This window comes from Coffea arabica, chromosome 11e (assembly GCF_036785885.1).
Source record: "Coffea arabica cultivar ET-39 chromosome 11e, Coffea Arabica ET-39 HiFi, whole genome shotgun sequence".
Lineage (NCBI taxonomy): Eukaryota > Viridiplantae > Streptophyta > Magnoliopsida > Gentianales > Rubiaceae > Coffea > Coffea arabica.
Genome location: NC_092331.1, coordinates 56,334,228 through 56,349,062, shown reverse-complemented (window position 1 = coordinate 56,349,062; position 14,835 = coordinate 56,334,228). Strand labels below are relative to the sequence as shown.

At 35.8% G+C, this 14,835-nt stretch overlaps 1 protein-coding gene across 1 annotated transcript; it reads right to left on the bottom strand.

The window, feature by feature from the left end:
• Nucleotides 1-1,066: 1,066 nt before the first annotated feature.
• Nucleotides 1,067-11,701, bottom strand: LOC113719100 (glutamine--tRNA ligase-like). Its single transcript, XM_027244132.2, has 23 exons — nt 11,303-11,701; nt 10,345-10,395; nt 9,968-10,039; nt 9,500-9,599; nt 8,586-8,681; nt 7,602-7,663; nt 7,367-7,462; nt 7,184-7,279; nt 6,569-6,721; nt 6,423-6,478; nt 5,790-5,880; nt 5,632-5,718; nt 5,235-5,432; nt 4,977-5,075; nt 3,959-4,090; nt 3,671-3,807; nt 3,471-3,570; nt 3,260-3,349; nt 2,977-3,077; nt 2,764-2,869; nt 2,584-2,673; nt 2,366-2,495; nt 1,067-1,429 (listed from the first exon to the last, which is right to left on the bottom strand). Exons 1-23 carry the CDS (start codon nt 11,456-11,458, stop codon nt 1,335-1,337), a joined length of 2,394 nt encoding a protein of 797 aa, XP_027099933.2. The 5' UTR covers nt 11,459-11,701; the 3' UTR covers nt 1,067-1,334.
• Nucleotides 11,702-14,835: the final 3,134 nt, after the last annotated feature.

Genomic DNA, 14,835 nt, shown 5'->3' with positions numbered 1-14,835 from the left:
CGTCATAAGTTATTTTAACGTGATTTTTGAGCTTGGTCGTAGTAGTCACATCAACCTCAACTCTATCACTATGCGCTTATGAAAGTCTGATCTTCTACTATGTGACCAACGACGCTAAGATTTCATGTGGAGATGAAATTCTAAAAAGTTAAAGCGAAGCTTACCTTCAGATACTTCCCCCATTTACGGATTTTGATCAATAATGCATCCTTTTCGCTGCCATGAGATGTCACACTCGCACATTAACGTGAGATGACTAAACTCTCAACCACAATAATGTATACAATTCCACACAAGGGGGATTGTATCCTTACTGGCGACTCTCTTTACTTTCCTTGTGCCACCGCCGCGGCTCCTATCATCTTCTCTCCTACTCGTGTTTGTCATGAGATACTTGTAGATAAACGTTATATGAACTCCGTAACCTTTTCGTGGTGGTCGGTCCCTTGAAATGAAACAACCTTAACCCCCCACAAAGAGGTTGAGATTAGATCAGCTTATTCCAGTAAGCCGGGGGTTTTTCTCTACTTGATCATTATTTGCTATTAGGGGCAGGGAACGAGGCTATTTAGACGGGGGCCATAGTCTATATCATGTTGCCGTGGTGCAGGTGGATCCACTCTTTTTAACTTTATAGGAGGCATGCACACAGACGCATAATATGCAGGGCATAATTTGCTAGAATTGGCGTATGCATTTTTTGTTTTTTCGTTTTTTTTTTCCCACACCTTTAGATGGCACTAACAGGGCCTTCGCCGCTTCTTTTTAGAGAAAGACCATTGGAAGTAAGATCTAAGGACATCTTTCATGTCATCCTAGTACCAAGCACCAATAAATAAAAATAGCCTCGTGCTATTGAAGCAGGTTTGGTGAGTCAACTTCAGGTCTTCAACCTTCATAAACCGTAACCAAAAAGCCCGCATGGAACATGTACCAGACATCTACCAGTTAATAGCAATACTTAAAATGAACTTCAACCTTCATCGACCGTAACCAAAAAGCCCGCATGGAAACATGTCCCAGACATTTACCAGTTAATAGCAATACTTAAAATGAACTACTAGAAGACGAACAATTGGTATCTGGTTATCATTAAAACAAGAAGCACGTTTCTTCACTCTCTAAGAAGATTTTGGCCCATGCGATAAGATGCCAAAATTTAGACATTCAAGATTGCATGTCCTTTGAAAATTTATTGTCCTTCTTGCTAAGGCTACAGAATGTACAAGATCGTCTGGAGTTACGCCTTAGTGAACAAAATGACGCACTCTTTTTCACATACTACAGCATATCCATAAATATGGAGCACATCAAGCGACAATCCATGCAGCCACCTACTTCCCCCCCTTACTATAGCTATCTCGCAACGTGACCGTCCGATTAAATATGATCTTTTCAGAAGTAGAGTCCTGATCAACCACGAAGTAGCCTGGAAAAATACATTAAACAAAAAATATTAAACTCTATCAAATTTAAAGACACAGAAAAGAGGAAGGTGCTATTAGTGACTTGATACATCAAACAAGTTATGGTACGCCTCCTGAAAACTTAAAAAACGACTCAGCAAACAGAAACATAAATCCTAAGCAAGCTCTTTAATGCCAACTGAATTACAACAAAATATTTAGCTGCTTAATAGTCCTCCAAAACCCCACTGTTTTAATCTACCTTTCTAAAATCCCGTCTGTGGATGAATAACATTTGTGTTTCATGTGCTTTGGATAAACTATCATTGAACACTATCGGTATAAAAATAACAGTAAACCCTATAATTAATATTATATGGAGTTTGACTTTTCCTCATCATGGTCTTCAAAATGTTGTATTTCTTTTAGGGGAGAACCCAAAATAACTGATCACAGGATTATCCCCAACAATCATGCATGCTGATGTCCAGTCAACACCAATCAAACTGGTAGTAGGCACAATAATCCATCCACTCTCTCCAGCACCATCAAGTATTCCTCTTCCCACCCTCTAAACCCAAAACTTAAGACCCATCCATCACAAACAACTTTCACTGTGCTTCTCCCTAGCCCCAGATCAATCCCAAAATCTTAGCCAGACCAAGTAAAGCAACAGAAATACCACGGTAACAAATCCATCAAAACGTATAATGGAGCTAACAGAGGTGGTATTCCTAACAATAACAGTGCATTCAATTAGATGATAAACAATTGAAAGGGTATGATATTAGCTTATGAAAATGAGATGTTGAGGTAGTTTGGCTAAATCCCCACACCTACTGGTAATAGATCATCTGTTAATCATAATCATGACATCAGTTTAATTGTTCATGGCTACTATTGAAAAGGCCACTGCATACCAACTGCAAAAAAGCATGCATGCAAGAACTGGAACTCACCAAGCCGTTCAAACTGAAATTTATCCCCAACAGCAGCATTTTGGAGTGCACTTACAGCATATGCATCTGGTATCACTATTCTAGACTGAGGGTTCAAATCACCAAGCCAATCATCCAGTTCAGCAGGATTCTAACAGCATCAACAATAGCGCTCATTGTCATTATAGCAAGAACAAAATCACGAGAAGACTACCATAATTAGACAAAATAGAGAGTACCTCAGATAGAAATAGTTTATCAAACAATCTGACTTCCACCTTGAGTGGGTCAACTCCTGGTGTAGATTCTGCTACCCAGTGAAGAACCCCCTGCAGAGCAGGAACTTAAAATGTCAGATAAATAGGTTTTGTTATATAGACAAAAACAACGATTGGTCACACAAATGTCCTCAAGAACACCTTTGGCTTGGTCTTTTTGCTAGGATCATATTCAGCCCGGATCTCAAGAACTGACTCCTTGTCATCACCAAGTATTACTTCGGTACACTTAATAGGAAATGCATACCTGCAGGAAAATAGTTAAAAATCAATAAACTTCTACATGCTGAATGTCCGCTTCACACGAACATTAATCAAAAACATCAGTCAGAAACCCAGCAAAAAACAAAGAACCTTAGTAGGACAGATTTGCCAGGAGCCAGCCCATAATAATCTTTGGAATCTTTCATACGAAAATCTGAACGTTCAATATATACAACTTTGGAGAAAGGAACCTGCAAGCAGAGTAAAAAAGCATTTAAAAAAAAAAAAGCAACAACTCGATCTGGAATTGGCAAGTGATACAGATATCAAAAAATAGCAGTCAGGAAGAACCCCATTAATTCAGTTAAAAATCAAAACAATAGCAGTCACGAAGAACCCCAGTCATTCAGGCAAACTGAAAATGATTACGTACCTTATACATTGAAGATGCATCATCCGCATCTGGCCACTTCTTTGCATCAAGATCCATCACTGAACCAGCTTCCAAGTTTGTAATGACAACCTTGAATATAAGAAATCTCAAACCAAATATTAGCACAAACTTTCAATTATGCACCAACTGATATGTCAAGTGGTTGTCACTATTCAGTGACTAAAAGCGGAATGGGATACATGAAAGGTACCTTAAGTGGATTTAGCACCACCATGGCCCGTGCTGCTGTTTTATTTAATTCTTCCCGTATATGGTACTCAAGGCGGTCCAAACGTATGAGACTAGAGTCACTGAAAGAGGGTATGAATATAGTTAGTCCAACTGCTTGAATGCAAAAAGAAAATGACGTGTCAACTCAGTGCCTGCATAAAGTAACAAGTGCAACTCGACCTTCGAGTAATACCAATCCCTCGAACAAAAGCATTAATAGCCGATGGAGTGACCCCTCTACGCCGTAAACCAGCTAGCGTCATCAGCCGAGGATCATCCCAACCATCAACCCATTTGTCTGTCACAAGACGATTTAACTGCAAGAGCGCACAATGATCAAGAATGCAAACTAGCATGCACCTCTTTTTGAGGTTCAAATTACCAAGCCTGGTTAATTTTCTGGCTTGTTAAAGAGGAGACCACGAAAAACTGCAGTAATCTATGCCAGAATAGGAACCTTAAGCTCACCTTGCGTTTAGACATAACCGTGTTGGTCAAATTCAGCCGTGAATACTCCCAGACATAAGGGAGGTAAAGACCCAGTGCATCAAGCAACCAATAGTATGATGCACGGCGTGTCTCAAATTCAAGTGTGCAAAGCTGCAGAAGATAGCACATCACATTCTCTAAATTTGACATGCATAAAGGGGAATATGCAAGAGTTTGAGCTATCACAGCATAAAGATAGAATTCCACGCAATTTGCAGCAAAAAATAGGAAAGCAGTACCAGTGAGGAATGTCTATCTCAATATCACCTTCCTTTTAATTACAAGTCAAATGTAAATTCCACAAATGAGAGTATATCTTCGTATCTTCCAGCATGAAGAAGCGGAAGGGGAGGGGAAAGGAGGAGGAGGAGGAGGAGGAGGGGGGGGGGGAAGAGACAGAGAGAGTGTGGCAACTTTGCTTATCCAAAAAGTATTAGAAGATAGTACAGAATCATAAAGGCATATGTGTCTGAAGAAAAGACCATTTGCACTAGGTTTAAAAGACATGACCATTTTGCAATAGGTGACCTTCACAAGTTGTATGAGACTCGAATTTCAAGAGAACATACTTGACTAATGTAGTATCCATCACATTAAACTTGTTCACAGTGGTTCAATTTTAGATGCATAACCGTACTATTTTCCAGATAGCTGGATTGCAAGCTGTTCATATGATGTTCTGAACTTGTGAAATTGACAAATCTCATTAGATGAAAGTAGTTAAAATGAAAGCAAAAGCAATTTAAGTATTTCTTTATGCTTCAACAAACGGAAAAAAAAAATGAAGGACCAACAGTCAAGGCAATCTGAATCACTATCCTCTTAAATTAATCCAACCCCAAAACTAAGTGAACAGAAATTTTAAATACATCATTATAAGAAACTGTGGAGAGATGTGACTACAATAAGCAGTAGTCCTTCAAGGCCAATGAGTAGAAGCTTGTATGAGTCAAAGCAAAACACAAAAAGAGATAAACAGTAAAGGTAAGTGTCTCACCGAGTGAGTAATATTTTCAAGAGAATCTACAATGCAATGTGCATAATCATAGCTAGGGTAAATGCACCACTTGTCTCCGGCATGCGGATGAGGAGTGAACTGGAAAAGAGAAAGTAAAACCAGTTACAACAAAATGGCTTGTTACACTCCCAAATAGCAAGAAACATCCAAAGTTCAATTAGCAGCTCAGGACTATCCCAAAGGAAAACAAACTTAACTTTCCAACTTCAGGAAACCAGCACAAGCAGAGACACTTGCCTTGATACGATAAGCAATGAGATCATACATATTGAAGTTATCACTCTGCATATCCTGTTTCATTCTTAATGTAGCTTTGCCTTCCTCGATCATCCCTCTCTTCATTTCATCAAACAATCTGAGTGATTCTTCAATAGGTCTATCTCTCCAAGGGCTGTTCATCTTCTTCTCCCTGTACTCCTTTATTTCTTCAGGTGTCTTGACAAATATGGCAGAAAAATATCATTTCCCAAACAATGCCAAAGCATGACGAAAAAAACTCAGTTCCCACTGGAACGTTGCTAAAGATTATACTTAATACAAAATTCAGGCTGGGTAACTGAGGAAAGATGAAGCAGATTGAGGATGAAAAATATATTCTTCAACAGCTTCACATGTCTATTTCAGTCTGACCAACCTGGTGATCAACATAAGCATGACCTCTTCTTATCAGCTCCACTGCTAATTCATACAACTCTTGGAAATAATCACTCGTGTAGGTGATCTGCATAAGGCTATCATATTGTAAACACTGAAACAAAAAGAAAGATTAATCAGACTTCACTGCAGTATTACCTTAAAAGGTTCCCATCCCATCCATCCAACAATTTCTTCAATATGATTGATATATTCTTTCTTTTCAGCTTCCGGGTTGGTATCATCATACCTGTAAGCCATTAAGGAAAATGACAACAGAACAAAGAATAATTACTTACTACCTGTTTCCATTGACAATAAAATTCAAAAAAATGTTGTCAATTAAAAAAAAAAAAAAAAAGCTTTTGAACCCCTGAGGGAGAAAAGAATAAGGTTTTGTAGCATGAGTGACCAGCCCATCTTTTGTTGTAGCTTGACACTTTATGCTGAGTTTTTCCAAAGCCTCAACAAATCCAATTACAATGAACAAGTTTTATTCATTCAGATGTCCATTTTCACCATTTTACTCTTTTTGAGGCCACCCATTTCATTGGAAACATCAGCCTCCATGTATGCCCAATCACAATGATCATAAGCAGATGCAAACTTTTTTTTTTTGACAAATCAAATTGTGCATTTTACTACACAAACAGAACACCAAATGCAAAAGCAAAACTATCATGATTACTCTATTTTGAGTTTAAAAAATTTATCAGCAAAAAAAGCATTTAAAAAATATGATGAAAGAAAACTTCAAAATATGATCAAGCTGCTAAAGAGAACAATTCCCACCTCAGATAGCAGGATCCACCTCTCTCCTTTGCCAGACCAAAGTCCACAAACATAGCCTGCACGGTTCATTAAAAGAGTGAAGACGTTAAAATACAAATTGCTGATTCAATATAACATATCTACAGCAATCATAGAAACTTGACTACCTTGGCATGACCAATGTGTAAATATCCATTAGGTTCTGGTGGGAAACGAGTCCAAACTTTTCCTCCTGTAGTCTTCAAATGCTTATCAAGTATTTCCTTCGAATTGCAAGGTCTGAGAACCCGTCCATCACTGAAATATATTTCCGTATGCACCTGCATGTTGAAAAAAACTACAATTGAGCGATTGTCTAATATTCTTCAACATAGCAGTAGCCAGCAGATTGAGCGACAACATGGAAACAGTTACCATATCATGTTTATGCAATTGAAAACAAACACCATGCTGTTAAGACAGAAAGCCATAAGTCCATATACACTGGACTAATGTATAGAAGTTCTAAAGCAGCTCAATACAAAAGTTTTCCATATATTGCTACATGAAAGTAATTATATTAAAATAGAGACCAAAAACTTTATAAGAATATTAAAATAGAGAGAAAAAACTTTATAAGAATCCAATGGGACATTGAAGTTAAAACACCATCATCATGCCCAGAAACCAAAGAATTTCCTGTTTTATGGTATCAGATGTGAATTTGAACTTGCCTCTATTTTTCAAATACAAGTCAGTATATAAAGCTCAGAATGCGGTAAAATAAGACACTGTTAAAACACCTTCAAGTTTTCTTCTGGTGAAGGGAATATTGCATATGGATTAACTTCTTCATCAGATGGTTTCAATGGAGGTGTCTCTTCAGCAGAAACTTTATCCTGCATAACACCAAATTAATAAATTGGAGACAACTTTTAACTAATATACTACTGAATTTAAGGCAGAATAATTGTGCCCCCCTCCACCTTGACAGGCTTCTCTTTCTTCTTTTTTATAGGTTTCTCATCATCTGCAGCAGTTCTTGCACCCAGTAGCTCAACTAAGTTTGCATCCACGAGTTGCTGATCGTACAAGTGAAGAGGTTAGCAACAAGAAGAAGAACGAAAACATTTCTTAATCTGTTTTCAAGACCAATCAATCCTTCTTCCATGTTCATTTTCTTTCAGAAAGCTCCAAGTCTGGGAATGTTACTTTCAATACCTTGACTATCTTAGGATCTGCCCATGGCTGCTTCTTTCGAATATGACCAAAAAGTTCACCAACTACAAAAGGCATAGTTCATATGAAGATGTTAACAAAAACAAATGAGGAAACGAAATTACAAGCTAGGTAAATAAAAATAAAATCATGTCAGGGAATTTAGACTATTAATTTAAGCACAATGAAAATCTCAACCTATTTCCAGGTATGGAATGCAAAGTTGTACGCTATGATTGATGTGAAGAAAGCTGAATGTATGTCTGCCTAAGGCATAAAGTGCATTCACCAGTATCTACATTTTTCCTTCTTTTTTTATAATTATATAATTTGAGTTCAGTGAAAGACTGCATAGAAGTGGTAAACCAGTAGCTTTATTACACCTGTATCTGTAAGCTCCTGCTAAAATACACAAAACAACCTACACAAATGACGATGGAATTTTTTACCAACACAAAAAAGACAATAAGCTGGCGCTTTCCATTTTCCAAAGCAATTTTTCTCCCATCCAGACCCTGAAATTTCTGTCTCCACAAAGCATACACTACAAAACATTTTCCACTCTGAATGCTCCCCTTGAATGCTACGGTATGAGCATATTACCAAAAATTAATCCTCAATACTAAAACCTGTAGTTGCACTGCCAATGAATGTCTGATATATTGACAAATTACACAAACTCGTCATTGATGAATAGTCTTTTTCATTTCCCCAAAACTAGGCCCTCCATCAAAACTCCAAAGTTTTGGCCAATACAGCTTACCAAAAACAGTTCAAATTTCCCTCCGCAGCACCTGATGTCCAAAAACAAAGATTTTTGCTATGCCAGGTACCATAAAATATAGTGGTACTAAATTTTCTTCTGAGGCATGACACCCACAATGTTTAGGACACTAGATACAATGGCAGAAAAACAATTTTCCACCATGAGCATATTGAGTCTAAAGGAACCCAAAAAGATTTTTAAAAAGATGAAGATAAACAAACCATTTGTGCGATAGCGTTGCTCCAAAATCATAGACTTCTTCTCTTCAAAGACTTCGTTAACAGCAAGATTTATATCTTCTGCAGAGACCTCCACTCCTGTTTATGCACACAGTCAGCCTCAAATAGTTCCAAAAGAAATACATATCATGACTAGTCTAAGCTAACCGACCATTGAGGCAGATTATTTAGGTTCTACGGAAACCAAAGCTAAACCAATGCATAATGTTTGAAGTTGAATATTATATTTATTAACCTGCAGATTTATCATGTACATGAAATTAAATATGCATAACATCCCTCCCTGGCAACAAAAAAAGCCTACACCACTAAATTTACAAGAATTAAATACCCATATAGAAATCATGGAGCAATAGGCAGGATGTGCTTTTTCTATGAGACACAATGATCCTGTTAGCATTCTATGTTTTGAGTTATTGTTAATTTTCTTGCTCCCCAACAAATAAATACTGTTTTTAGACGTTAATTATTTACACCTTGCTGTTATTAAGTTGAATCTCCAAAGAAAAAAGTTCATGGAATTAATATCAACAACTAATGTGCCTAGTGTTAAATTGTCACACCAATGCAAGTAGTTAAAGGATTGTTGCATTTGAGATTAACTAAAACAAACAGCACAGGCCAACATGCTCAACATAAAAGCTGTAGAGTCTGTATGCATGTGATAATACGGAATAAATGCAACATTAAACTAAGAAAGTTCAAAGAATGAATACTAATGCCATGGATTACAAGGAGGTGCAAAGAACAAGAAAATGACAAACCACAACCAGAACCAGCTAGGACTTCTAAACACTATTACATGAACAAATAATAGCCTTTGGTTTATACAGTGTCAAAGCAGTAATAGTAATCAATCTGGACGGAAATTAACGACATAAATTGTCTGATCATACCAACACCACAAGCGTCTTCGAACTCATTAGCCTTCAAGTTCTCACCAGCAATGGCAGCAAGGAATGCGAAGGCTGCCTCTAATTGAGCAGGAGTTTTAATCTGCCATACAGAATATGCACAATTCAGTAAATCAAAAGGCATCCAATCCAAACATCTCAGACATTTCTTCACTGTTTAAGGTATTTTATATAGAAACTTAAAAGACAACAACAGAAACCTAATGCCTTCTGAACAAGTCTTATATACAGATATTTTAGTTTATAAAAGAACTTTGAGAGAGACATGAGTTGCACAAAAAGATAAATTCATACAAATATTGAGCATAATAAAATTTTGTGGATTGATAGTGGAACAGAAATGTCTTAATTTCAGCAAACGAACTTGCCAAGTGCGCAGAAATTTCACTCAATTGAATGTTCTAGTTGCTCCTAATTAAGAATTAGAGAGGGGGGGGGGGGGAGACAGACCTTCAATGAAACAATATACTTGAGCAAAGTAGGTCGATGAACAAGAGCATTTGCAGGGAATTTGGTAGCAACCTGCAATAAAGATTTTACCATATTTAATAATTCGATCGAATACTATTTCCGACTAGGAAGAGAATAGAATTAAAAATAAGAAAAAAAAGGAAAGAAAAGCTATTCAATCCTTTCGAAAAGAGATCATAGGGTACTTCTGGAACTTTTCATATAACAAAACTATTCAACAACATATTAGGTTTCCATAAAGCTTCAGATTGTAAATGAACAAAGTGAAACAAGCATGAATAGGAATTGGCTGGTGAGCATCAAATAATTATATCGCATTTGTCACTAAGCTGCATCTACCGCATTGGTACACTTACCGTATAAAGAAGATTTCCAACAGTCCGATCACAGCCATCTGTTACTTCTGCCTGAAAAGTAAAATGATGAGGGAAGCTACACAGATCAGAGATGAAATCTAAGGTAATATTTATGCTCCAACCAAATAAACAAGTACATCATGCTATTCTAACAATTTAGCACAAGGCACACCCAAGTCTCATTGAGAAACCAGTCACATTATCACACCTTGCTTATTATCAAAGCTTACAGGTCCTACCTATTACAAGGAACTCGCTCCTTTTCTTTTCATCCCAGACAGTAAGCAGTAGCAAAATGAAACAACACATATTGTCCAATTTTTACTTCCTTTCTGCACACATAGCTACATGCATGCATAGATGGCAAATATACACATATAACTCCTCCAAATTTAATAGTCCACCTACGATACAAAAAAGTAAATTTAAAAGCTGTCTTTTAGAACAAAATTAGACCCTAACATTGCCTTCCTATCGAATTTTTTTTTTCCTTTTTTAATCTACCGCATAAACCTGAACTCCTGAAAAGCACAAATGTATCAAGCAATTGCTGATATTAGATCAACGAAACATTTGCTCGGCAAATCCTTTACCTAAGCTAGGAAATCCAAAATTTTCTTTCTTCCGACTTCTTTTATTAGCAGACCTTCTAACTCAACTCAACCTAGGCATGCCAAATTTGCCCCATGAATATATGCTCTACCATAAATGATTCCAACTGACACCTTCTTCTCCACCTTTCTGTTTTAATTCATTCACACAAAACAAAAATCCTAATTAACGAGCAAAAATCAACTCCCAACAAGGAAAAAGAGCTCGAGAGATCTAAAAATGATAAGTTAAAGCTGCATAAAAATCTGAATTCAGTAGCAATATCAACATGCAATGCGAATAAGAACACAAACGACGATTACTCAGCAGAAAAGACAATTGCGTGCGAGATTGAATTAACTTTTACCTCTTGAATGACGGCGAGGAGATTAGCGGTAACCTTATTATTAGCTATAGTATTCTTCGCCGTCTTTTCTTCCAATCCGATTTTCAGAAACATCTCCACCATCTCCGCCTTATCGCCGCCGCCACTATTGCTATCCTTGTCACTTTTCCCCACCATTTTTCCAAGTCTCTAAGCGTTTTTTTCCTTTTTTTTCCTCGCCCTTTTCTTACAGAATTTTGCGATCAGCCGGGAAGAAATGGAGCTCAATAAACCCTAGTGAAGGTGAGAGGGTTCTATTGAGGAAGAAAAACAGAGCATTAGGCAGCGTTTGGAGATGGAGATTCTTTTATTGGAAGATTCCTTCTTCTTTACTTGGTGAGGAGTTACTTGGTGAGGAGAGAAATTGCCATTGGCTTCTACAGTCACACTTGGAAAATGGAAGGTTCCTAAAATAGGTTTTTAGATATTTTGTTCCTTTCCAAGAAAAAAGTTTTAGATATTTTCATATCAAAAGATAAAAGATATATTTTTCCTTTTTAAATGGAAATTTTTGGGTAAAGGATGGCAAAATCAAAGCTTAAATTAAAGAAGTTTCAAATTATTTTTAAGTGTATGAAAGTTTTTAAAGAATTTTAGAAAATAAAATTTCTCATTTTAGTGATATATATACACATACAATCTACATGAAAAATGTCCTAATTTACAAGTAGAACTTGAAGGTTTACTCTTTTAATAATATAGATTAATCTAACCTACAATGACATTGTACAGTGTTAAATGAATGACATATATGTAAAATTTGAATTTAAAATTTAACTTTTGCACATATGTTATGGATGTAAAGGTAATGGTGTATACACTAGGGTTGTAATCGAATCGAGTCGAACCCGAGAATCGCCATACTCGAGCTCAACTCGACATGTAAGAAGGGTGCTCGAGTTCGAGCTCGATGCTTGCTCGCAGAACTCGAGTCAATACGAGCTTTATTGAGCTCGATCGAGCTCGAGTTAGAAATTTTCATTTTCTTGACAATTTTTGAGCGAAAAGACATTATTGCCCTTTAAAAATTTTTATATGACTTGAAACATTTCGTAAATTCAACAACTCTTTTGGGTATAAGGGTAATTTTATAATAATATATTAAATAATTAAAATTAAAAAACTCGATAAGACTTGACGAACCTTCGAGCAATGCTTCTGGATGCTCGAACTCAACTCGTTTATCTTATCGAGGCGCTCGAGCTCGACTCAAACTCGGTCAACCCGAGTTCGAGTCAAGCTTTTGACCGAGCTCGCGAGCAGTTCGATTCGATTACATCTCTAGTATACACTATCAGTGTATATAAAATTTATTCTTTTACTATATAACCAAAGCTTAAAACATATTCTTTCAAATTCTATAATTACTTAAAAAAATTTTATCCAAAAGTGAGATCTTACTTGACTCTAATTTTTTTTTCTCACACTTAATTCTTCTCCTTTTCATTTTGTGTTACTATCTAGTGTTTTCTTTTGGTTTTTTGACCATGGACTATTTCATTTTATTTGTTTCTGACGATTGACTATTGACTTTGCTTGGCCATTGATTCATAAATTTTGAAGATCTTTTGGGTCGTGGGCAACGCTAGGAATGGGCCAATGGGATTCCAGTAGACCACAGTTATAGATGTTAACGTGGCACCAATCCAGTGTGAGTTTAAAAAATTGTAAAGACATCCTTATAGTTTTTGAGAATTATATTACCATCCCCCTCATCTTCAAGCGATAAAAGTTCATGTATCATGTTCATTGGTCATTGTTCAACAATTAGGCCAAAAAATCTATCGCATAATCTCCTTGTTACAACGTTTATAGGTATAACCTTAACAATTTACTTTTTACACATTGATAGTATAGTTATTTTTTTTACACTAATAGGTTTGGTTGTATGCCACATGTGCATGATTTAAATTCGAATTCATCTCGTGTGACATGATCTAAACATATTAGTATAAAAAAATTATACATTGGTAGTGTATAAAAAAGTTATCCTAATCTTAAAAGTACACATATTTCTTTTTATGTTAACATCACCATTAACATATGAGATAAATTTATACTAGAAACCTATAAAATCTGAAAAAAAAATAAAGATAAAATGTAAAACATCTATGTATGAACAGATACAACCAGACAAATATGTTATGTTATATGTTCACGTACATGGATTAAAGAATATGTATAGCATCAAAATTAGAGGTTATAGTCAATGACTAATTAACCTTCCCTATTCTTGCACTTTTAATTTGTGCTAAGCAATTGGACTTGGATTTGCAAAAAAGAAGTGAAAGATATCTTGAACCTTTGAAGGGATTATAAGAACTCAACATAGACAAACTTGTGTGCAAAAATTAATATTATTTTGGATAGTAACACTTGGCATTCGTTAAAGTTTGATCTTAACTGATTTGAGTCAGTGTAATGTAGAGACAATTTTGCAAATTACCACAATAACTTCTTCCATCGAATTACAAAGTCCTGTATAGTATTACCTTAATTATTCCTAGTAGTATTGACGATCAAGTAAGTGATGGTCAGAAAGAGGGGTGTAGATTTATAGTTAGAACAACCTGTTTTGCTAAAAGAAAAGGCGAAAAAGTTCAGGGCATAATAGGTATTGTCTTTCCTATTCTTTTTGTTTCTCAACTCTAATTATTCATCCTTTTCCGGTGATTGCAATTATATAGGTACGATGAAAAGGAATTATCAGTTTTACAAAATTGAAGGCACAATTATGCTTTTTGTCTACTGATGCTTAAGATGAACTTCAATTCATTCCTTCTTACCCGAAGGTCAAAGATTTTTTTTTTTTTTTTGCACCAATGTAGATGAAAACTAAAGCCAATTGAACATTTTGTTAGAACAATCATGCTTAATAAATTCCAACAATCTCTTCCAATTAATAAACAAAACCAATAATTACTTCTTTATCTTTGGAAATCCATATTTTACTTCTTTAGTGAACCTTAAATCTGGCCATGTAGGTTGTAGGTAAGATTAAGCTCTAAAACAACAAGAGCCAGAGAAATGGAAAAGGTTATAGTAGATTATTTTGAAATAAAATAATTAGAAATAGAGTTCAACATTATAAACTAGTAAGTAAATAGAAATGTCTTACCACATCATATTTCTGAGCTGCAAATTTGAATTATCCACCTAAGAAAATGATCACTAGAAGTAATGTGCCAACCAAATGTTACAGAAGTTTCTTCTCAAGAAAGCCAAATATCACAAGTTACTATTAATTTTTTAAGCAACTTTTATTCTGATGGATGGTTATGCATTTTGGACCTGTACATGCTTATACTAAATGTGAATACATAGTGGCAAATTTTGTTGGGTTGGAAGAAAAGAAATAGTAAACGATACACATGACTAAAGAATGAATAAACAATCGATTTTGCATTCATGAGTACAAAGAATAAAGAACTCCAATTAGTTCATCCCAAACAAAGAGTTTCATTTGGATAGCCATCATTTGGCTCCAAATTATTTGCTTACATTATAAACACAAT